Source organism: Podarcis pityusensis (assembly GCF_964106645.2).
Source record: "Podarcis pityusensis genome assembly, chromosome: 17".
In the NCBI taxonomy this organism is placed as follows: domain Eukaryota; kingdom Metazoa; phylum Chordata; class Lepidosauria; order Squamata; family Lacertidae; genus Podarcis; species Podarcis pityusensis.
In genome coordinates this window covers 31,339,518-31,364,388 of record NC_138042.1, presented here as the reverse complement: position 1 = coordinate 31,364,388, position 24,871 = coordinate 31,339,518, and the positions used below count along the sequence as shown (strand labels likewise).

Below are 24,871 nucleotides of genomic sequence, written 5' to 3'. Positions count from 1 at the left end.
AGTGGACTGCATGCAGGAGACACTATTTCTGAATGCCCTTCCACATATATTACATTAAGTAGCTAATTAACACCAATGGGTGAATGTGTCCAGCCTAGCTCTCTCCCCCTGCTGTGCTACTTATTTTTGCTGGAAGCAAATTTTTCTTAAGGAGCATTCAAAAATGTGGTTTCCCCCACCTGCCTTATGATGTGGTGAGGTCCATTCTCCCACCTCAGGTTTCTATCACACTGCGTGTGTAGACAGAGCCCATAATTCCCAGGCTTCTTTGGAAGAAGCTGTGGCTAAGTGGATCGTGCCAATCTAAATGTAGTTCCTAGTTTAAAGCTGTAGGCCTGTGATGCCCTTTGCAGAAGAGGAACGGTAGGTCTGGAATTCCAAAGGCCATAGATATAAGCTTGGATCTTAATCGCTGCAGTAACTGAGATACTGTGGAGCCTTCTGTTTATTCAGTGACATACAGTAGGTGTGTAATCTATGCTACACATCCAGCAGGTTCATTTTATGAACTTCGAGCAGGCGGAAGCATAAGACTATTGTCTCTTTTAGGAGTGACTGTGTACAATCTGAGGTGTCAAACTGTTGTAAGTTTTAGATTTGTTGAGGAAATTCCACAAGATGGATGATCTCTCAAGTCTCGTGACCATAAAATTTGATCAAATCATTGGTTAATCAGCCCCAGCTTTTTAATTAAATCACTGCTGATTGCTTAGAGATTTGACTTAATTAAATTAAGATGCTGTGGAAGAATTCCACACCATTTTGCTGTTTCAGAGAGGCTGTTTTGAGTTAACCCTGCCCTGCTCAAGCTTTTTACTAATGTAGCTTAAGGTCCTTAAATTGATCTCAGTGGAGTTTCATGTGCCCACCTACCTAAGTTTCCCTCTACCTGAAACCCTCCAGATTTTTAAGACTACAATTCCCATTAGCCCTGAACTTTGGCCATGCTGGGAGAGAGCTGCACGAGGTTGGAGAAGATTGGTTGACACCATTGAGGACCTGACTACTGGAATGTACACTTTTGTGTATGGGTAATGGAACATCCTGACTGACGGCTGCCATGTTTTATTTACCTTGCTGCTGTTGCCTATTATGCTTCATGTTACTGTGTGGGGTGTTGTTGTTTCACAACTAACAGTTATTTCACAAAATGTTGGCCCCTTTGCTTATTATAACGCATAGAAAAGCGGGATGTGCATATATTTCATCCAGGATTCTGCACACAGTTTCTTCTAAGCACTGTGAAATTAGAGGCGGCATCTGAAATTGAACATTAGATATCAAAAGAGAATAGCAAAGATGGTCTGGAGAGCAGCCATGCACCTGGGACTGGCCATATGTGGGGCAAGTGGCAATGTCACACTCCACTCATGATGATGCTCCACAAGGACAGAGGGGGAAAGAATTATATGAAAATTAGCCCTGAGCACTTGGCTGCCTTGGAATGTCCTTTCTACCTATTTTTAGAACTCAGCCGCAGCCTTTTCCCACTGCTGAGTTTCACCACCACCACCAGTTCTTTGTCGACACACAAAAACAACACTCTCTGTCTCATGAGTCATTATTGCTTTTATTTATTATGTTTACACCCGTGCACAATTCTTGCCTGCGACAACAATCTAGCATCCAAAGCGGTTCTATGCTCACATACAGGACAGGTAGGTTTTCTAGCACATTGTGACATTTTACTTTTTACTTCCTGCGCTAGGTTTGAGCCTAGGGGGTGCAGAGTGAACACAAGAGCGGAAAGCAATTTCCTTAGTGGACTATTTCGCCCCAGTATATATGTTCTTTACCAGATGGGGCAATGCTGCGAGCCTCAAGGCTTGCATGCTGCATGCACGATTTGTGTCAAATTTCATTTTTGGTCTCAGAATAGCTTGGTGAGTACTTGGCACTTGTTTCCTTTTAAAAATAAAATTTAAAAAATATGGATAGGGGCATTTTAATTATAAACTGAGCACACTAGACAAGTTCTATTCCAATCTTTGGTCTTTTGTACAGTGGTACCTCGGGTTAAGTACTTAATTCGTTCCGGAGGTCCGTTCTTAACCTGAAACTGTTCTTAACCTGAAGCACCACTTTAGCTAATGGGGCCTCCTGCTGCTGCCGCCGTTCTTATCCTGAAGCAAAGTTCTTAACCTGAAGCACTATTTCTGGGTTAGCGGAGTCTGTAACCTGAAGCGTATGAAACCCAAGGTACCACTGTACTGTAAAATTCCTGTATGTGGACCTGGACGCCATACCCTCCAACATTTCTCCAATGGGAACAGGGGCATCCTAAGGAATCCGGGACATTCCAGGATCAAATCAGAAACTGGGATGGCTTCTGTAAATCTAGGACTATCCCTGGAAAATAGAGACACTTGGAAGGTCTGGAACAACCCCAAGATCTGCTTGGCCTTCCTCTCTGTGTGCATGCTTGTCTACTATTGCGGCATCTAGAGTTCCTTTTGTGCCAAAAATTGAACTAAGTAGCAGCAGCATTATGGTGCTGGATGAGACTCTTGAGAGCCCCATGGACTGCAAGAAGATCAAACCTATCCATTCTTAAGGAAATCAGCCCTGAGTGCTCAACGGAAGGACAGATCCTGAAGCTGAGGCTCCAATACTTTGGCCACCTCATGAGAAGAGAAGACTCCGTGGAAAAGACCCTGATGTTGGGAAAGATGGAGGGCACAAGGAGAAGGGGACGACAGAGGACAAGATGGTTGGATAGTGTCTTCGAAGCTACCAGCATGAGTTTGACCAAACTGCAGGAGACAGTGGAAGACAGGAGTGCCTGGCGTGCTCTGGTCCATGGGGTCACGAAGAGTCAGACACGACTGAACGACTAAACAACAACAAGCAGCAGCATGCAGTACGGTTGGAGGGGACTGAGCCCAGCTGACGCTTTTCACTAGCGTGGAACTGGATTGCAAAGCGATGTCTACAAGACCTGGCAGCTCCTTGGCTGTTGTTTACTGCTGCCAAGCAGATTAGCTCACCACCGAAGCCTTGTGTGACCGGCTTCACAGTTAGGCTGCAAACAGGCAATCACAGATGGGAGAGCAATGGAAGCATGGTCTCCTTCAACAGTATGCCACCCCCCAACTCTAGCACTGGTCAATTTACAAGGATAATGGGGGTGGGCAGCCTCACTGTAAAGGTGAGAGAAAGTAGTGCATTTATTTTCTCCAGCACCTGTTTTTAAAGCACTACCAATGGAATACGTTCACATTTTCATGTCCTTAAAAAACGTTTTTTAAAAATATCTTTCCAGGCAGCTCTTAGCTACTCCAGATACTGTGCTACTCATCATGGGAACCATCACAACCGTCACACCAAAATGAGCACAGTATTCTTCTGGGGGTACTACTAGGAGCTGGCACTGGTTTCATCCAGTGATGCTTGATGAGCTACAGAAACTTGCAAAAACCCCTTGGATCGGAGTCTGTGATAGTGTAGGAAGAAATAAACATGTGTGCCCCACATAATGTCAACTCCACCATTACCCTCCCAACCTGGAAAGTTATACCAGTAATCTGAATACAGCAGAGACGAGGAACCTCAGGCCAGCAGGCCAAATGCAGCCTTCCATCCGGCCCTCAGGCTACATCTTCAGCAGCCCTGCCCTAGGACCTCCTTGCTTGCCTGGAATGTGCCTTGAACTATGAAAATGCCTCTTGCTGGTCTGGATGGAGGAGACTGAGATTTGGGTAAATATCAAAGCACCTGACTTTTGCAAGGTTAGAATGTAAGAGTCGTACGCACTGATCTGCCTACTTTCCCCCCTGGCCCCATCCACCCCCTGGTATGTGGCCCCCATAAGGTTCCCCATGAAAATATGTGGCTCTTGGGGGTGAAAGATGTTCCCCATCCGGAAATCCAAAGAGGTAGGAAATCCACATGTGTAAAAACAAAAAACACCAGTCAAAGGCCTGCAAGTCTCCAATGGCAACAGAGATACATATGCCCTTGCTGGGCTCGTTAGCAAGTCTTACTCATATCTCTCTCCAGCATGATTCATTGCTTAAAACGTGGCAAAAGTTTCCAGAAATTGAGGGGCACCAAGAACAGATGTAAGACCTGGGCAAACCAAAAGGAGGAATGAAGAATGGCTTTCAAAACTGAAAATAGATATGAGATGTCACTCATAAGGACAGGTCACTTGAGTGGTATGCATAAATATACATGTAAACTCAGTTATTAATTGTTATATATAGATATAGATATATAATATCTGTGCTTATTATACTTACTCTTCATAAAGCTTATGCACAAGTGCCCTATGCCTTTATATATTATTCAACATCTTTAAAAACACATTTAGTGCAACAAATACACAGAGACCTCACCTTTCTGCATACAATTTGCATAAAATGGAATATGTACATTTAAGTGCTGAAACCAAGTTTGAATATGGCTGAATAAAATTATGCAAGGTCTACTGATGCAGATCTTTTAGGACTCAGATGTTTTTATAGTTCATATAGATATCTATAAAATCTTCCCAGTGTCAAAGATATATTACTGTATTAATAATTTTGGACATGATTTTAAAATAAAAACAAAACTTTCAAAATAGGGTGCATCTATGCCACTGACAAAATGGTTTGCTGGGCATTCTCTAGTCTTTCAAGTGCTTGGGGACAGAGAAGTGTTAGGGACTCCTCACAGATAATCCTCAACACAACACACTACAAGTCCAAGGATTCTTTGGTTTTGCAACAGCTTAAACTGATGCAAAATCGATATTTGTGGTCTACATAGGTCTGGCTTATGTGCTTGAATACACAGAGGCTTATCATTCAATGGCGACTGTATCTGTATTAGGTGATAAACACCTACAGATACAGAATTGGAAGTCTTCATTTGTGCAACAATTTGAAAGGCTAACAGTGCCATCCTATGGTTATCTACTCAGAAGTAAATGCAATTTAGTTCACAGGACTTTTAGGTAAGCGAGCATAGGATTCAGCCTTAAAAGTTGATTGGAGGGTACAATCATCAACAATACCAATTGCCACCAGTGGCAGTGTCGTTTCCAGTTCAGTATGCACCTGTGTTGACTCTGAGTCTATTCAGTTCCTTCCTTCCTTCCTTCTGCAGATTCCCATGTTCTTATTTCTAGACAATACTACTTCCACTTTGCAACCACGCCTTTAAAGCGGGAGTAAATATAAGAACAGAGCCCATCACAGACACCACCAAAAATAGCCATAGGAAGATACGGTCAAGGACCTGAGCTACAAACTTCCAGTCTTGCACCACCTAGAAAAGAAAATGATGGCCATGAGTTTCACAAGTATTTTGCACAATTGAAGAGCTGCTTTGGAATACACTTGAATTTAGTTATCGATTTGTGTAACATTTAAGTTCATCATGAATAGTTCTCTCAAAGTTTCTGCCTTTCAAAAAAAACACCACTCCCTGCGGCCTTGGATATTTATAAATGAATATAAATGGCATTTTTAGCTAGCATAAGCCATAACACAAGTCAGGTGCAAACAATCACTTTTTAAATATCTAATGGGGTAGATAGAAGGTGAAACATGGTTCACTCATGGATATAAGCCAATTTCAAGTAGACCATCTAGGATTAAGCAAATGCTGGGCTAGGAGACTCTTGGCCTGATTCTGCACACACAGTCAACCTACCTTTTTTGGGCTAGAATACCTCTGTTGACTTAGTGTGACTGATACAGCCTCGGCCCAGTGTACCTGAAGGAGCATCTCCACCCCCATTGTTCATCCCGGACACTAAGCTCCAGCTCCGAGGGCCTTCTGGTGTGAGAAGTGAGGTTACAAGGAACGAGGCAGAGGGCCTTCTCAGTAGTGGTGCCTGCCCTGTGGAATGCCCTCCCATCAGATGTCAAGGAAATAAACAACTACCTGACTTTTAGAAGACATCTGAAGGCAGCCCTGTTTAGGGAAGTTTTTAATGTTGGATATTTTATTGTGTTTTTAATATTCTGTTGGGAGCCGCCCAGAATGTCTGGGGAAACTCAGCCAGATGGGTGGGGTATAAATAATAGATAGTGATGATGATGATGATGATACCTGCCTGATTTTGAACTAACATACCTGCCTAATGAAGTGTTCCTTTTTCACATGCCCAGAGATATACTTGATGGAATCAGCAGCCTTTTCCAGGAAGGCAATCACAATTTTTTCTCCGTCTTTGAATTGTTTGTGTTTATGTTTCCTCGTCGGCTTTTCTTTCCGTGTCCCTTTGGGATCAGAGAATGAATAGCGATCTACATGTCCTTTCATACAGAGCAGTCTGGGGAGTTTCTGAAGGAAGAGCCTCTTCACCCAAGGAGCCATCGGGTGGTAGGTGGCCGAGGAACGATGGTGCACGTTGATTACAAAAACAGTCACGATGATGGACAAGGTGACAAAAATCATGATGAACAGCAAGTACTCACCAATCAAAGGGATGACTTTGGAGGAAGAGGGGATGATTTCTTCAATGACTAAGAGAAAAACAGTAAGGGAGACTAAAACCGAGGTGGACAGCGAGAGTTTTTCTCCCTCATCAGAAGGCAAGTAGAAAACAAGCACAGTCAAGAAAGATAATCCCAGACATGGGATGATTAAGAAGAGAGTGTAAAATAATGGCAGTCGTCTTAAAACAAAAGAATAGGTAATGAAAGGGTAGGAATACAATCCGTCTTTTCGGTTTCCCTTCATCCCCTTGGCATTTAGGATTTCCCATTCTCCATTATCAAAAAAATCCGTCCTGTCCACATTTTCATCTACTAAAATAAGGTCCACCATGTTGCCATCGTAGGTCCACGATCCGAATTTCATTGAGCAATTCTGTCGGTCGAATGGGAAGAAGGTGACGTCCATAGTGCAGGAACTTTTATAACTGGCTGGGGGAGTCCAGACTACTATCCCATTGTATTTGACTATTGCTTTTGTCATCAAGGAACCTTCAAAGCGCCCATCAGCACTGGAAAGGGGAGAGGAGGGAAGAAAAACGTTTTGAATTGTGTTTCCAAGCTGCTATTTCCGACTCTTTTTCTTATATTCTGATTTTGCTTCCCATCGCTTTGGTAGATGGTAGACAGGTATGTAATCATAAACAGGTTGCAATAAATTGTGCAATGTTTCAGCAGCCTTTTAGTACTTATTCATCCATTCATTCCAGATGTTCGTAAGCTGCCTTTCACCCACAAGCTCCCAAGGCAGAAACATTAAAACCACCATTACCAATAAATAAAACAAAAATTACTCAACAATATAAAATTCATTACTGAATTGAGTCTTAAGTTTACTGGTAGAGACAGGGCATTTTGGAAATATACTTTTGTTCTCTCCAGGGCTACTGAATGACCAAATAGAGGCAAATGCTTGTGGTCACTGTAAAAATTGGGAGGTTACACTGCTGGGCCTCTCCCCAAGATTTTACTCCATGTCTATAACACCCTCCCCTTCTCAAGGTCCTGGCACAGCCCACCTCAACTTGCTGGTCCCCTAATGACATGCCTACTGTATGCCCTTGGAAGAGAAGGAGAATAGGACCATGTTTGGGACTAGAAAAGAGGTGGAGAAAGCAAAGGTAATAATCTACTATTCTCCTATAGCCACTAGCTCTAAGTGCCGTATTTTTCGCTCTATAAGACGCACCAGACCACAAGACGCACCTAGTTTTTGGAGGAGGAAAACAAGGGAAAAAAAATTCTGAATCTCAGAAGCCAGACCAGCAAGAGGAATCGCTGCGCAGTGAAAGCAGCAATCCCTCTTGCTGTTCTGGCTTCTGTGATAGCTGTGCAGCCTGCATTCGCTCCATAAGACGCACACACATTTCCCCTTACTTTTTAGGAGGGAAAAGGTGAGTCTTATAGAGCAAAAAATACAGTAACTTCAAATACATATGTACACATTCTTTTGCTATTCTTGCTACTATTCCTGCCCACCCACCCATTTTGTATGTCAAATTTTTGACTATAATCTCCTTGAGCAGGCATGGCCTCCAGCTGTTTTGGGACTACAATTCCCATCATCCCTAACCACTGGTCCTGTTAGCTGGGGATGATGGGAGTTGTAGTCCCAAAACAGCTAGAGGGCCAAGTTTGTCCTTGAGGCTTAGATCTGTCTTTTTGCTAATGTTACTTTGTAGCAGATGTGGGGGATCATTGGCCCTCCACATTTTACTGAAAGCTAACTCCTATCAGCCCCAGAAAGCGTGGCTAATAATCTCGGCCGATTGGGAGTTTGAGTTCAGTAAAATCTGGAGGTTCACCACACCTGCTTCGTACAGTACACAGATGTCGCTATACAAAGAAAATAAATTATCTACCTTTCAGCTTCTCTCCTGAGACCCCTGCACACAAGTACGAAAAATACTGTAAAAAATGAGTGTCAAGATCTGTATACTCACTTTTCAAACAAAACAATATCTGGGAGCCAGAGAGATTCAGATGGAACTCGAATTGCGGTGATTCCACCATAGTCCTCTGGATTCCAGCACAATTTTTGATCAATCCATTCCTGCAATAATCAGCAAAAGCACCACTGTTGCTTGATCAGTTTCACTACAAGTTGAATACTCTAAGGAACCAAATCAGAATAATTCTGTAGCATCCAACAGCTTCAAATATGTCCCAATCATGAATCCAGTTTCAGCCCACAGAAGCACATATTACAGTTGCCATCAAACACAATCAGCAGAATTTCACAGAAACCAGACAGGGCAAACCTGGGCAGGGGTCTCTGTCCTGAATATTCGCCTTAATTTTTAATGAAAAATTCCTTCCAGCAAATCCAGTTTAGGAACATAGGAAGCTTATTTCTTAAATAAAACTTAAGGAAGGAAAAGGTATACAGTACAGAAAGCTTCCTTATGCCAAGTCCACCATCTAATTACTGTCTGTGCTGGGTGTTAGCAATCCCTGGAAGTTTCAGACGGGAGTCTTCCACAGCCCTACATGAACCTATTAGTAAAGAACCTGTGAAATGTTGCATGCAATGCAAGTACTCTACTACTAAGCAACCAACTCCTGGAAAGATTCCTTCAACGGTGTCTCCGAAAAATTTTACACATCACTTGGGAAGACAGGTGAACTAATGCCAGTGTACTGGAAGAAGCAAAGATCACCAGTGTTGAAGCAATGATTCTTCAACATCAACTGGTCATGTTGTGAGGATGCCTGATTATCGTCTTCCAAAGCAACTACTCTATTCCGAACTTAAAAATGGAAAGTGTAATGCTGGTGGTTAACAAAAGAGATTTAAAGACTCTCTCAAGGCAAATCTCAAAAAATGTAGTATAGACACTGACAATTGGTAAACACTGGCCTGTGAGCACTCCAGTTGGAGAACAGCCTTTACCAAAGGTGTCATGGGCTTTGAAGACGCTCAAACTCAGGACACAAGGGAGAAACGCACTAAGAGGAAGGCATGCTTGGCTCACCGTGATCAACTCCCACCCAGAAACCTATGTCCCCACTGTGGAAGGACGTGTGGATCCAAAATTGGCCTCCACAGTCACTTATAGACTGACTGTTAAAACCGTGTTTATGGAAGACAATCTTACTAGGCTACGAGTGATCGCCAAAGAAGAGGAAGAACTAAGCAATGGTTGCTTGCTTTCAGCATCCCTGCCATGGTGCCCTAAGTCTTTACCATTCATTAGTTATGAAAATATAGGGGGAATGTGTGGCTGATATCCTACCCAGTAGCCAAGAAAGAAGTAAACTTGCCTTCGTTTCCCAGCATTCTGATCAATGAATGAGTCACTAGCTCAGGGTTACATCAACTGCTTTGCATGCAGAAGGCCCCATGTACAATCCCTGGCGCCCCCAGGTAGGACTGGGAGAGAGCCCTCTCTGAAATCCAGGAGAGTCACTGTCTGTCAGTGCAGACAGTACTAAGCTAAATGAGCCTATGTTCTGACTTGGTATAAGGCGACTTCCTATGTTCCTATGAAGATTAACAAACACTTTGACACTTTGAATTAAGTTTGAATGAAATAAGTCACTGAAAACCTACAGGACTGCTAACATTTAGGTTTGGGTTGCTTCATGTTGAGTTATGGCGCTGTGGGTTAAACCACAGAGCCTAGGGCTTGCCGATCAGAAGGTCGGCGGTTCAAATCCCTGCAACGGGGTGAGCTCCTGTTGCTCGGTCCCTGCTCCTGCCAACCTAGCAGTTTGAAAGCACATCAAAGTGCAAGTAAATAAATAGGTACCGCTCCGGCGGGAAGATAAATGGCATTTCCGTGCGCTGCTCTGGTTCTCCAGAAGCGGCTTAGTCATGCTGGCCACATGACCCGGAAGCTGTATGCCGGCTCCCTCGGCCAATAAAGCAAGATGAGCGCCGCAACCCCAGAGTTGGTCACGACTGGACCTAATGGTCAGGAGTCCCTTTACCTTTACTTACCACCACCCTTAGTATGTCTTTTGGCCTCAGGCACAGCATTAAAAAATCTGGTTATGTTACAGTCACACAATTGCTTCAGCGAAAACCTGCGCATGTGGCTAAAACACATCAAAAGGCAGTTTTAAAGACATGGCTGCTGAAGGCTAACACATTCATTTGGCAGGACCCTCGACCAGCAGGGTTCTGTGCTTTTTATGTGGATGTGCTAGATATCTCCCAGGGAAAACATGATATATTGAGGCAACAAGTACCATCGAGACCAGAGTTTCCCAAACTTGGGTCTCCAGCTGTTGTTGGATTACAACTCCTATGATCCCATCATGATGGGAACTGTAGTCCCAAAATTAGCTGGAGATCCAAGTTTGGAAAACCCTGATCTAGACCTTGAGACTGAAGCATAGTTAATCACAACTCTTTTTCACAAGTACAAGACACAAAAATCCATGAATCAGATGGACCATCTGAATGTCCATCTTTCAGAATTTTTTAAAAAAACTATTACATATTTATTACTAATACTACTACTATTACTACTACTATTCTCTGCTACTTAGCCTTTAAAAGCATCTTGATCTGCAGGCATTAGCAGGTATAATGCTTATTTCTCTGCTGTTGTGCAAAGCTTCCCAGATGATTTGGAGAGCTCAAAGTGCTCTTAAAGGCTCAAGAGCAAGCCAAGTCACTTTCTTCTGGTCAATTGACCACCATATGTTGACGTCATGCTGCAGTGGATAAACCAGGCTATCTGAGTGGCATCATGCTTACAGTAATAATCAAAGGAAAAGAAAGCACCTCTCCCCTTATATTTATTATTTATAAGTTTTTAGGATGCGCTGCGGGAATGCAAGAGAAGGAAGAATGTGTGAGCTTACTAAAATCAATATCAGCAATGAAAGCATCTTCCTGTAGAGAATTCAGGCACAGGACTCTTACAAGATCCTCCTTTCTGCAAAAAAAACACCTCATGATACTTCTGAGTAGTTATGGATTTCTCAAAGGTGTGAGGTCAGTAGACTAAATTTAGGGCTCTCTTTACCCCAGGTGAGGGGAACCCTTGAGCCTGCAGAAGCTGCTGAACTACAATTCCCGTCATTCCTGGCCACTGGCCGCGCTTGCTGAGGTTGATGGGAGTTGTAGTTCAGCAATACCGGGAGGGTCAAACGTTCTCTACCTCTGCAGTGCTTGTGCCAGGCAATGCTGAGTTGAAAATTAAACATTTGCTCCTCTCTTTCCTTTTCTAGCAACAGGAAGTAATGAGCACACAATAACCTGTAACCAGGCACAACCTTGTGACAGTGTCATGAGAAGAGGTAGAAGAAGAGTTTGGATTTGATATCCCGCTTTATCACTACCTGAAGGAGTCTCAAAGCGGCTCACAAACTCCTTTCCCTTCCTCCCCCACAACAAACACTCTGTGAGGTGAGTGAGGCTGAGAGACTTCAGAGAAGTGTGACTAGCCCAAGGTCACCCAGCAGCTGCATGTGGAGGAGCGGGGAAGCAAACCCAGTTCACCAGATTCCGAGTCCATCGCTCTTAACCACTACACCACACAGGTAGCCTGATTGTATGCAAACTTTTTTCAGAAATATGTCCCACTGTGCATCTTGAACCTTCTCTCCAGGGCTGGCCCAAAATAGTTTGCTGCCTGAGTCGAAAGACAAGATGGCACCACTCCCTACTCCATGTGGTGAACTCGACTGGAGGGAATTTTACTTCAGCACTGCCATCATTGCACATGGCAGCAGTGGGCTAGTTCAGGGGGTGCAGAACAGGCCGTATGGCTCAGACATCTGCTCTCCAACAGAAGGAAATGGCTGGCAGGGTTGCTGCCATTGCCATCAGCCTTTCTACAGTCACCTAATTTTGCCTAATAGTAGGGCTGGCCCTGCCTTTATTTCTATTTCTCTGCTCCAAATTGCTTGCATTTATAGGGCTTCCCACATACACATGTAGACATACACACACACATAGTGCTCAAAAGTTGTGTTTACCTGCATTTTGAACCACATTGGTGGAAGCCACCAATAGCAAGTGCAAAAAATGGGTTAAGCATCCCTCCTCTCACTGCTGCTCCTCTCAAAATCCTAGCTCTGAGTGTATGTTTGTTTTTAAGGTCAACATCAAGCTCTGCTCCAGAGATTTGCCTGCAACATACAGTTAGACCCTCAGTTTCTCAATTTCCTATCATTATTCCTAGTTAAGCTGCTCTGTATAATGTACTCAAATCATCTTTCTCTTTAATGCTTACACACTTCAGATGCTAATAATCAATTATACCCTTCAAGTAGCTGACACATCTTTAACTCTTTCCATTACTTTCCATTGTGCCTGTTTCTTCAAGACTTCTACATTTACTTTTGTGCTCTTCTCTGTGGACAGGTTTACCCACATTTTAAGGACCACAACGAATTATTGTGGTTATGGTTTCACCTACAGCAACAGTTCTTCTGAGGGGCAAATGATACATTATGTTAGGTGCAGTGCTTTACTTTTAAGTGCATGGTTGTCTTACACAAATTGCCTAGCAATTGGCGGGGGGACGGGACATTAACCCTTTATCCCCCTTGTGATTCCAATCTATATTAGGCCCCTCCCATCTCTTGCAGTCTTCATTAGGGGGAAACTCTCATTCACTTCAATGCAAAATTTTCCCCTCTATGCAAACTGCAGACGCAGGGCCCCCAATATGGACAGGGATCATAGCAGTAAGCAGAGGGTTAAATCTCTCCCTCCTGCCCCCACACTATGGTTCCCCCTCAGCTCAAGGGGACCATGCTGTAAAAAACAAAACAAAAAAATCCAAGGCACATAAAGGCACAGGTAGGTGGCTAACATGAGTTTGGCCCAACCATGAGACAAGATGAGGTGACCACCACAGGCGGCAGAATTCACAAGGATTGCAGATCTGGCCTTCAAGGAACACATAGCCCATTCCTTGGAAGCCAGATCTGCCTACTCCTCAGCAACCCCCCTCAATGCCTCCTGTACAGTGGCCTTTTGGAGGCGCTGCTCGTGTCTTCCCGTCCTTGTTCCTGACGTAGATTTTTATTCCCTCCATGTTCCCTGGCAAGGGGGAAGCCATTTTGTGGTTCACCTCAGGTTCCAAAATGTCTTGGGCCAGCCCTGGGATAATGCAAGATGTAGTTAGGTCCTCAGCATGTGGACTGGGAATTCCCCAGAGACTGTGTGGAAAAGTCACAATCTTCCAGACCCTGTCAGGAGGCAAGAACGGTCACCCATTTTGCTGACCGCTTGAAGAGCAGCTTAGTATGAATCACTGAGCAACAGCAGCACATTCCAATATATGAGCAGCAACTTGCAGCTTAACCCCGCTCCCCGTTTTGTCTTTTTACATTGACTGAAGAAAGCTTTTGTAGATCAGATGATATTGCCAATCACCCTTGTGCCCTCTAAGAGAGAAAGAATAGTCCCCAAGGGCTGGTGTGGTCTGCCTTGCCAAGACAGTAAGCAAAGGGTATGTTTACACGCCTTATCCTGGGGTACAAGTTGAGCTGCAGTCAGGCACGTAAGGAGCCAGGGAGCAGTTCAGAAAGTGAGATTCTGGTTTATTTTGAATTCTGGTGGCTCACCCCAGCCCCAGTTCAGCAAGCCCAGAGGCAAAGATTTGGCAGAAGGAGAAGCAAAAACTTAATAGTCACTCTACAGATTAATTTGTAAGCAAATTAAAATTGATTTAGGTTAATGTAGTGGTTCTAGGGGTTGCTCGTGCGTAAGCCGGTGCAAACACCTGGCTGGGTTGCCTGAGTGAACCTTTTCTGTCCGGACAGCCACTCACCCGTGGCTGTCTCAATCACTGGCAGAATCCGTCAGTGGGCGTTTCTTAAACTTCTTCCAGCAAAGAAGCTCTTTGATGCCTAGTCTCCTCCTACTCTCTCTGCGTGAAAGCCTTCTGCGCAAGGAGGGCGTAGGCAGCGGACGACCTCTACTCTCCCCGCTGGTCCCCGGCAAGGAGTCATGGGACCGCCTCGCTGCTTCCCCCATCTGCCCCCCTTCTCCACTGGTGCTACGCTGATTCTCTTCCCCAGAAGATGGGCTGCCTCTCCCAATCCCGGGACGCTCTCTGGAATCCCTCTGGATTTTGCTCTCTCCCTCCGGCACTGATGGCAGTTCCCTGACAGTTAAATACGAATAATTCAAATGTTAACATTTGAAAGTGCCAAGTGTTTCTCAGTCGTCACCACTCATTTACCTGGAAATTGGAGGGCAGGAGTTAAGACATTGATGTCTTAACTGAGCCTCTGGGTGATTGTAGAATAGTTCCTGTGTGACTGATTGTTTTTCTTAAATCGCCATACATGAAAGGATGAGTGACATTTCCAAAATGAGAGCTGAAAATTCAAGGACGGGGATTGACAAGTCCTTGTGAAGAACAGGACACTATAGCTCTTCCCTCTACTCCATGGCTCTGGCCCTGTTTCACAGTCCTGGTGGGATATATCCAAAATGGTGCAAGGCAGAAAGAAGGCTGTTGCTTCAGCAGATCTTTCCCTCCCCACACCAAGTTGTGCACAGGGAAGGGGTTTCAGCCCACAGAGATATATTTTTGGCTGACAGGAACCAGCGTGGTCACTGCAGCGTGGTCACACCAGCGAGTTCTCTGCTGAACCTTTTAAAAGAATTTAAGCTGATGGCAAAACTCAACTGATTTGATTAAGTAGTTTTCTACACAGCTTCCTGGCTGGATCATACTGCCCAAGGACTGCTACAGATTGCCCTATGGCAGGTGCAGGGAACCTTTGGCTCTCAAGATGTTGCCGAACTATAATCCTATTATTCCTGGCCATTGGCCATGCTTCATGGGGGTGATGAGAGTATGACCAATGACCAGGAGTGATGGGATTGTAGTTCAGCAACATCTGGGGAGCCAAAGATTCCCCACACCTACCCTAAGATATGAGAAGAGGGAGAGAGTGGTGACTGGCTTAGACTTAAGGGGACAGTGCACTAATAATAATAATAATAATAATAATAATAATAATAATAATATTTTACAGTGGTACTTCGGGTTACATATGCTTCAGGTTACATACACTTCAGGTTACATACTCTGCTAACCCAGAAATAGTGCTTCAGGTTAAGAACTTTGCTTCAGGATGAGAACAGAAATCATGCTCCGGCGGCGTGGCAGCAGCAGGAGGCCCCATTAGCTAAAGTGGTGCTTCAGGTTAAGAACAGTTTCAGGTTAAGTACGGACGTCCGGAACGAATTAAGTACTTAACCTGAGGTACCACTGTATTTATATCCCGCCCTCCCCAGCCAAAGCCGGCTCAGAGCAGCTAACAACAGTAAAAATAGCACAGTTTACATAAAATCACAGTCAATTAATTTAAATACATTCTAAAATCAATTCAGAATCAAATTAATGGCAACCATTGGGCTAGATTACAGAAGTAGAGAAGGGGTCAGACTGTGCCTTGGCCAAAGGCCTGGTGGAACAGCTCTGTCTTGCAGGCCCTGTGGAAAGATGTCAAGACCCGCAGGGCCCTAGTCTCTTGTGACAGAGCGTTCCACCAGATCAGGGCCACAGCCGAAAAAGCCCTGGCTCTGGTTGAGGCCAGCCTAACCTTCCTGTGGCCCAGGATCTCCAAGATGTTTTTATTTGAAGACCGTAAGGTCCTCCGTGGAACATACCAGGAGAGGTGGTCCCATAGGTACGAGGTACATTCAGAGGGGAATTTAAGGGAGCATGAGCAGTTTGCCTGCACTTGGCGCCAAGCTGAGAGGTCACTGCAGGGGACACAGCAACAATGATGAACAACAGGAGGTGAGAGGAGGCAGGGGTCCATCAAATTTTGGTGTTGCACAGGCCACCACTGACATTTCAAAGCCCAAAGTCCACCACTGATTCACTATGCCATCATCATCATCATCATGCCCCAACCACTCTGGGTGGCTTCCACCACATATAACAACTTAATAAAACATCAAACATTTAAAACTTCCTGAATGCAACACATCCAGGCCATCTCAAATCAGTATGACCTTCTTTTCCACTGTAAACCATGCTCAAATTGCTCACGATATCAGGAAAAAGCTTACACAGTAAAACACGTCGGGAAAACTCACAATTACTAGATATTAACCAAATGTAAACAGCCATGTGTATAATAATAAGCTAAACAAAACTTATAATATTAACAAATACACGTGTTTGTTTGTGTGTGTGTGTGTGTGTGTGTGTTTATTAAAAAAACAAACCTCAACTAATAAACTCAATCTGTTCCTAGGCATTAGCTTTTCTTTAAAAAAAAAAAAAACAGCTGAGGAGATGAAGTGTTAATAAACATAGCACAACACCATATGTCTTCCCATAGCAAACTCCGAGTTATCCTGAAGAAATCATGTATATGCTCCAATGCTTTCTATTTACCCGGTCCCAAGGAAACAGCTTCCATATAAAAGCCAGTTGCTGACATCTCTCCCTTGATCACACTCTAACTTTTTAGGGGTGCCTCTTCCCTTCCTATAGACTGGGGCCTCATCTGCAATGTGCATTTAAAGCAGTATCATATCACTATCAACAGTCATGGCTTCCCCCAAAGTCTTCCTTCAGAAAACCCTTTCTGCATCAGCTTGTCTGCCACAGAACTTCTGCAAACATCTCTATGTATTCTAGAAGACTGAAATGCACAGTTGGCTCCCTCAGGTCAGAGTACCCTGAGACTGGATGTTGAAGGGAATTATCTGCTGTGGTGGGCTAGCTGACAGGAGAACTCTTTTTTGTGACACTTCAGACTCCATATTTTGAAAACTGCTGTTTACTAGACAATCGATTCCCCTCCCCATTTTGTAATACAAGTGCACAAAGCTAGGCCAAGACATTTTGACACCTGAGGTGCACAACAAAATGGTGTTCCCAGCAAGGAAGAAGAGGTGAGTGAATATCTATACCAGGAACAAGGAAGGAGTGAAGTTCTATATCGGGGTCTGCTACCCCTGTGGATCCTACTGCCTCAGGCAGTTGCCTCATCTTGCCTCATGTGTGGGCCGGCCTTGCAAGTGCAATAGATTTATCGCCTATAGAGACCATTAATCAGCATTGCCCTGAAGTTGTAACCCAGTTAGGCCATAGTATCTGGGATGTAAGATAGCTTAATTCAAGAACCTCCCTCTCCACATCACAGTAGAACATTTACTGTAAAAATTCACTGACAATGATGAGCATTTACACTGACTGCGTTGTCAAATATTTTACCTGTTTCAGCCATACATTAGTTGTCATCAGCTGATTCTTTTCATCCTGTAGAGAGGGAAAGAAGCAGAAATCATTTATTCTTCTGAACAACAACAACAACCTCCCAGCATTCTCCAAGAATAAAGAGTCTGCAACCATTTCAGAGTTTTCCACTTTCCAGGACAGTCCCTGTGTTAAACAGATAACCTAAGGGCTGGATCTACACTGAGCTAAAAAACACTAAGAAAAAAGTTATATAGCTCTCAATGCAATTTTCCATTGACTGCTGTACAGCACCCCCTGATGTCACATTTTTATAACGCATTTATAACGTTATAACTCACCAGTATAGATTAGTCCCTGGATTGACTTATTCACATTCACATGGGAGTTTAATGTGGATTTGAAACTGCTTGCATCCCTCTCTTTTTTATGCTGTCCACATGACGTCCTCATCCAACTGGTAGACTACACTTTTACTACATTCAATTCAGATTTTCCTGATCTGAGGATAATCTGATCACATATTAACTGACTGTGGGCACACTATGTACAGTATGAGTAAGTTTTTTTCAAAAGAAAATGTGTGTGACATATTTCCACATCCCTATTCCCATTTTGTTTCCGAAAGCCCAAAGGATTTTTGGGTGGTAATTGTTTTATTCTTAAAATGTAGCAGAACTGCTCTATAGAAGGCAAGGAAGGAAAGGAGGACCCAGAGAAATAGATTACATACCACATCTACTAGTTGGGATATCTTTAATCCAAAGTACACCTTTATGGTATCATTGGCATGTTTCACAGGCCTGATCCATTTCTGATACCCTTGAAATAAGTGCCGCAAAAGTGCATCTTCATTCTCGGCAAATGAGCTGAACACAGTAAAAGCTGAAAGACAAAACTAAGAATTATTGGAAGAACGGTAGGGTGGTGGGGTGGGATATTCAGTGCTAACTTTCATGGTAAATATTCTGCCATGTGAGACTTCAGTGGATGGGCAGGCTGGCAAAGGACAATTTAAATATGTGCTCAATTTTATCACTAATCATAGGGAAACCCAGGACGATGCAGAATTCAGAATAACAGCTCACTTGGATGGAGCTAAAATAGATGAGCCTGTGCTGAAGATCTATATATAAAGGAAGATCTGGATGTAGTCAAGAAAGGTACCATTTTGATGTGTTTTCTTAGAATTATTTTCCAAAACATGCTGTTTGTTTGTTTTTTGCTGTCCCCAACAAGAAGCACTTTTTAAAAAGAGGCTAATAGTTAGGATTGGGACGCGGGTGGCGCGTTAAACCACAGAGCCTAGGGCTTGCCGATCAGAAGATTGGTGGTTCGAATCCCCGCAACGGGGTGAGCTCCCGTTGCTCGGTCCCTGCTCCTGCCAACCTAGCAGTTTGAAAGCACGTCAAAGTGCAAGTAGATAAATAGGTACCACTCCGGCGGGAAGGTAAACGGCGTTTCCGTTTGCTGCTCTGGTTCACCAGAAGCTGCTTAGTCATGCTGGCCACATGACCCGGAAGTTGTACGCCGGCTCCCTCGGCCAATAAAGCGAGATGAGCACCGCAACCCCAGAGTCGGTCACGACTGGACCTAATGGTAAGGGGTCCCTTTACCCTTTACCTAATAGTTAGGATTACCCCATCCCTATGTTTCAGCCACACTAAGCCAACCAGGAGACCAGAACTCCCAAAACTTTAACAACACAGCAGAGTATAAAAATTTGGCAGATGCGGCTTTTCACACCTTGTATGACAATCTGCACTTGCCAAAATTCCCTTTTACCAGTGATGTTGGGTGCCCATTGAGACTGGTAGGGCGCAGCCAGAGCCAATGACAGACAGAGCCAACTAATTCTATTTTTCTCCTCCCTGGTGATTTCTACAAAGACCACACTAAGACTAAGGAGGAGGAAGCTGACAGCCAGCCAGTGCCATTCTCTGGACTGGTCATAAAGTAGGGGTTCTCCATCCTGTCTTTAGCACATACAGCACTGTTTCCATTCTGCTGCAGTTTACCTTCATCTCACTGTCCACTGTGGACTGAAAATAACAACAACAGTGAATATGGGTTTTATTCTCCAGACTGATGCTGGTGCAGACATGGGACAAATAAGTGAACATCTTGGCTGTGAATCCTAGAAAACCTGCTCCCTGCCTTGCCGGCCTTTTCCGCCTGGCCTGGGAGGGCAGGGCCCTGACTGACTCCAGCTAAAAAAGCTAGGCTGCTGAAGACTCCAGAGATCATCTTGGTTGTCTCTTAGCGCAGATCTAGAGCATCAACCCTCAACTTCCACAGCTGCCACCCACCAAGAACAGGATTGGCAGCAACAGCAGCAGATGTGTTCTACGCTTCAGATAACATTTCATTCTCTTGCTAATTATGCTGTTTTAAATCTGCAATTCATCTTTTATTCAGTAATCCCCCCCCCCAAGATTGTTTTATTTGATGTTTTAATGTGTTGTAAACCACTTTGAGATTTTCTCTTTAAAATATAAAGCGGTTTAGAAATGAAACCATTCGCCACCATCTTCCATTGTCATCATAATTCTCTGATGTCCCTAGCTGTGAGAAAGAAGGCATGGTAAGGAGGGAAAATAATAACTTGCTGACATAATTATGGGAATTGGGATGTATGAAGGGGGGGTGGGGGGAAGTCAAGGACCAAAGTTAAGAAAGTAAGATTTTTGAAATTATACATGTTCTTTGTCTTTGTCTTTTACGTGTGTGTTATGTCTTTATAAAATGTGAAAAACCAATAAAAAAATTATATAAAAAAAAAGAGAAAGAAGGCTTGGAGGACTCATGCCTGAGTTTGGTGGGACAGCGTCCCACTTACCCTAATGCGCAATGCTCCACTGACTCCCATATAACCATTCACTTAGTACAGGCGTTCCATCTTCCTTTGCCTCCAGTCCCTTCAAGGAGCACTTTTATAACTGGACAACTCACAAGACCTACATAATTCACGGATGAGCAAAAAGATTGATATTGGGGGTTTTGCTGGAAGGCAATACTCCACATTTTAAACAATAAATGCTGGGTCTAGCGACTGGCATCATATTCTTTACAGGGATAATAGCCTGGAAAGTATAACCAGCTGTGTAAGTACTATCTAGATTGCTATGACCCCAAAAAGTGAATACAGTTGGCTATGGGGGAAGAAAAATGTGGGAGGTCAGGGAGGAGAGGGAAAACTAATCTCCTAAGCTGTCTAAAATGAGAAAATTTGTTTGAATAATGACATTTAATGTGATGGCTGCAAATAGATAGATAGATAGACAGATAGATAGATAGATAGATTAGATAGACAGAGATAGCTAGATGATATAGATAGATAGAGATAGATAGATAGAGATAGATAGATGATAGATAGATAGATAGATGATAGATAGATGAGAAAAATAGGTCAAAAGGCACAAATTCCTCAGCTTAAGGAAATGAAGGTAAATGTATTGTGCTGATAACATTGCTGTGGTAATTATGAGGCATAAAAGTAGAGAACTAATAAAAATAAATTCCCTTTAAATGTTTCCTACTTCATACTTTAGTCATTAATGTGTCCAGAACAGATATTCAGTAGTGGCTGTCTGAATTCTGCCCCTCAACTGGAATCTAAGGCTGCAATTTTAACCCCAATTACCTGAGAGTAAGCCCCACTGAATTCAATAGGACTTATTCCTCTTAGCATGATTTGGATTGTGCTGTATGATGGCAAGTTGACCATCCATGGAAGGACTTTAGCCTCCAGGAATTTTGCAAACGACTGCATATTAAAAGTCCACATACACGTTGTACATGTATAAATTGGGTCTTTGTCAAAACATTAACCTCCTATCAGCGGCGGAGCATATGCCTGCACTGCCCAGGGCGGGCGCGCTCCCGAGGGGGGTGGGGAGGGTGCCCTCCCAAGCGTGGGATAGCCGCTTGGGTGCACGGAGCAGTGTGTGTGCCCTGCAGCCAGGGGCGGAGAGCGCCGCCCACGGGGCGGAGCAAGCTGCCAATGCCGGACATTTGGTACTCCGCCTACCTGCGACTCCCAAGCCTCCCCCGAGCTGTCAAAACAAAGGAGGAAGGGGGAAAATCCACTGGCAAAGCGGCGCAGCTCCCACCTTCCCCCAATGGCTTGGGGTAGGCTTGGGAGTCGCGGGCGGGTGGTGCGCCAAATGTCACCCCCCTCAGCGAAGACACCCAGGGCGGTCCACCCCCACCGCACCCCCTTCCTCCGCTCCTGCCTCCTATGGTACTGCCTACACCAGAATCCATGTGCATGTATGAGGACAAGTCCATGAATTCTGTGTTTTGTTCTGTTTTTTAAGATCTACAGTGGTACCTCGGGTTACAGATGCTTCAGGTTACAGGTGCTTCAGGTTACAGACTCCGTTAACCCAGAAATAGTACCTCAGGTTAAGAACTTTACCTCAGGATGAGAACAGAAATCGCACGGCGGTGGCACGGAAGCAGCGGGAGGCCCCATTAGCTAAAGTGGTACCTCAGGTTAAGAACAGTTTCAGGTTAAGAACAGACCTCCAGAACGAATTAAGTTTGTAACCAGAGGTACCACTCTACATAGAGACAGGGCATATATTCACACCAAGTCTGCAGGGAAGAATACAAGACTTTTGAAACAACACTTGTCCATGGTGGATTTCCCACAAGGCCCTATTTTATTGGGCTGTGTTTTCACACAACTGAAACTACGAAAATTCTTTCCCAGGTGTAAAAATGCATCCACAACGGTGCAAATTGTTGACTATATTTGGGATTTGCAGAGATTGCTCCTGCAGTTCACATCTTAACTCCGCCATGACCACACTAGTCACTATGTGGCCTTAGGGAAACCACGACCTCTCAATCTGAGTCCCTCGCACAACTGGCAAAGCAGGACAATAACACCAAATGGCTCATTTACTGGTTTGCTTTAAGGATTACAGAAATAATGTATGTGAAATGCTTGGAATACTCAAAGATATAGCTGCTAAGTATTATTATTAGCCAGCTTGAAAAGGCTGCAAAGACAGGTTTCTGAGGCTGCCTCAGAATTAGCACAGTTTGCTTGCTTCCTGCCTACTCAGCCTGTACATTGGTAAATATATTGTTCTTCTGCTTTTTTCTGGGGTTTGAATGTGTATATGTTTTAAATCACACAGAAGGTTCTTTTAGATACATATGACAGGAAGCAAATTTTAGAAACGAAAGGTAACAAACAGGTACTACCAAAACACCATAATCCTAGGAACAATTACGTGAAAGTAAGTTGTGTTAGAGATAATGGGATTTAATTCCCAGTAAACTCACACAGGATTACCCTAGAAGCCTCCAGTACTTTCTCCTCATATGGAAATTGAACCTGGAAAAGGCTGCCCCATTCATATGGGATTGGCAAACAATATTATCACCTTCCAGACTTTGGGGAAAGGGCCATTGGAGCTCTGGGGTGGAGAAGGTGACAGGGAGAGAAATGAAAAGCAAATAGAAAAGGCCGTGGAATGACTGGTGAAATGAATGTCCATTTAGTACGAACATGAATAATGGGCATTCTGTGAAAAAGACAAATGGTACTTACATTCTTTTGCAGTTCCCACTAAAAGGTTTTTTTTAGTAAAAGCTAGTATTTCCATTTAACGGCAACAAGAAACCTCTCTCACACATGCTATCTAATCAATTTGGCACTTTGAGAAAGAAGCAGCATTTGTTTCCATTTATCTCTTATCATAGGAGCCAACTCCTAGGAGCCGAGGGATCTTAAGCCACCCCAATAAAATATTTTGAGTCCCCCACCCCACTAATGGCTATTACCATTCAAATGGTTGCATGCACCGCATCATGTGACCAATTATGTAGGGCGGGGCTTACCTGCCCCCCCCCCAATATTTTAATTCAAGTTGGCACCCCTGTCCCTTATTGCCCTTGCTCCACCTCCTCCTTTCCCTTTCATCTAAATTTAGTGTGTAAGCTCATTCAGGCAGAGACCTGCCTTCTGCTCATGTTTCTCTGTAATGCACTATGTGTACTACCTGTGCGAAATAACAACATTTGCATTTGTTATTTCTTACGGTGATCATCATAATTTCACTTAATTACTGAAGTCTTCTCAAAGACAAGGTTGTTGACCAGAAGATGGCAATACTAAGATGAGTCACTGGCTAACCAGTGCAGCTTTTTTTTTTCCTCCTTTCCAGGTCCTTTGCTTAATACAGACAAACACAAACAAAAGTATTTGAAACACGCTTAAAGAACACAAGGCAGTGGTTTAATTTTAGAACCTAAGATGCATCTCTCTGTTGTTGCAAGCAGTCTCAGTTCAAGCACTTATGTTTAATTTGAATAAATTGCACTTACCTGAACTGTTAGTACAAAGAAGGAGGGACACTATAATAAAAGCAGGAAGCTCCATCCTCGCAACCACATCTGCAGCTGAATCTCTTGCTTTTCATAGGCAAACAACTTCCATTCAAAGATGCGAGTTTAGACACAATGATTCTACTGTAAACTGTGATGGCTAATAGGCTGGAAACAGGAAAAATAGCATTTGAGCCTTATCTTGCACCACAGCGAAGCTTCTTAAAGTACACTTCATTGATTTTCGGTCAGCCGTCACAGGCTGCAAGCCAAAAATAAGAATAATCCCTGGGTCCTAAACTCTGCCTCGTTGCTTATCCAGGATAACCAAGGTACTGTTGAAAGCTAAATTCAAAGAACACCTAGGACAGAGCCAAGCAACTTAGAACACGATTTGAATTCCATAAATGTCTGGTCGTAATCTCTTTGCCATTTGATAAGTAATGGGAAGTGCTCCTCCAGCTGTTCAAATACGCTCACTGCAGCACACCCCTGTTCTATGAGAATCGTAAAGTGTGATGCCCTTGATGGCAAAACAGACTAAGACTTCTAGCATGGAGATGGGGGAGCCGTGGCCCTGCGGACGTTGTTGGACTCCAAATCCCATCAACGCATTTCCAAAAGTGAGGGATGATGGGAATAGTAGTCCAAGGGAACAGGTATCCGGAGCTAGCTTTCAGATAACAAAGGAAGGGTCAGACTCTGTAGGATCTGGGGGTGTTCCTAGAAAAGGCAGGTATCCGTCCAATAAAGTCCAGCACTAAAGTGAGCCCTAACATTGCCATGCAGGGCTGTGTGACAGCCAAAGGCCCACCCCTCAAGCAATGTTTTGGGTAATGTATGTTTGTTGTGGTACCAATGGATGCCCTCTGCTATGTCCAGTAGGGCTTCTAAGGGAGGAAATGACTTTGCATGGTAGATGCACTGATTCTGACTGCGGAGATGAAAATTCTAAGCCAC

The 24,871-nt window shown here is 43.9% G+C and overlaps 1 protein-coding gene and 1 long non-coding RNA gene across 3 annotated transcripts in view; one reads left to right on the top strand and one right to left on the bottom strand.

Annotated features, from left to right (window-relative positions):
- Positions 1-2,594: 2,594 nt before the first annotated feature.
- Positions 2,595-24,871, top strand: part of LOC308466345 — a 201,577-nt gene continuing 179,300 nt past the window's right edge. Inside the window, exon 1 of the long non-coding RNA XR_013980781.1 lies at positions 2,595-2,720. This is a non-coding gene — a long non-coding RNA (uncharacterized lncRNA). The remainder of the gene's footprint in view (positions 2,721-24,871) is intronic.
- Positions 2,862-24,318, bottom strand: CHRNB3 (cholinergic receptor nicotinic beta 3 subunit). Of its 2 annotated transcripts, none has more exons than XM_080986904.1 (6): positions 23,912-24,318; positions 18,303-18,454; positions 17,588-17,632; positions 8,372-8,481; positions 6,067-6,940; positions 2,862-5,253 (listed from the first exon to the last, which is right to left on the bottom strand). In XM_080986904.1, exons 1-6 carry the CDS (start codon positions 23,964-23,966, stop codon positions 5,110-5,112), a joined length of 1,380 nt encoding a protein of 459 aa, XP_080843030.1. In that variant the 5' UTR covers positions 23,967-24,318; the 3' UTR covers positions 2,862-5,109. The 2 variants fall into 2 exon arrangements, with proteins under 2 accessions (XP_080843030.1, XP_080843031.1); XM_080986905.1 differs by lacking the exon at positions 23,912-24,318 and adding an exon at positions 23,136-23,222.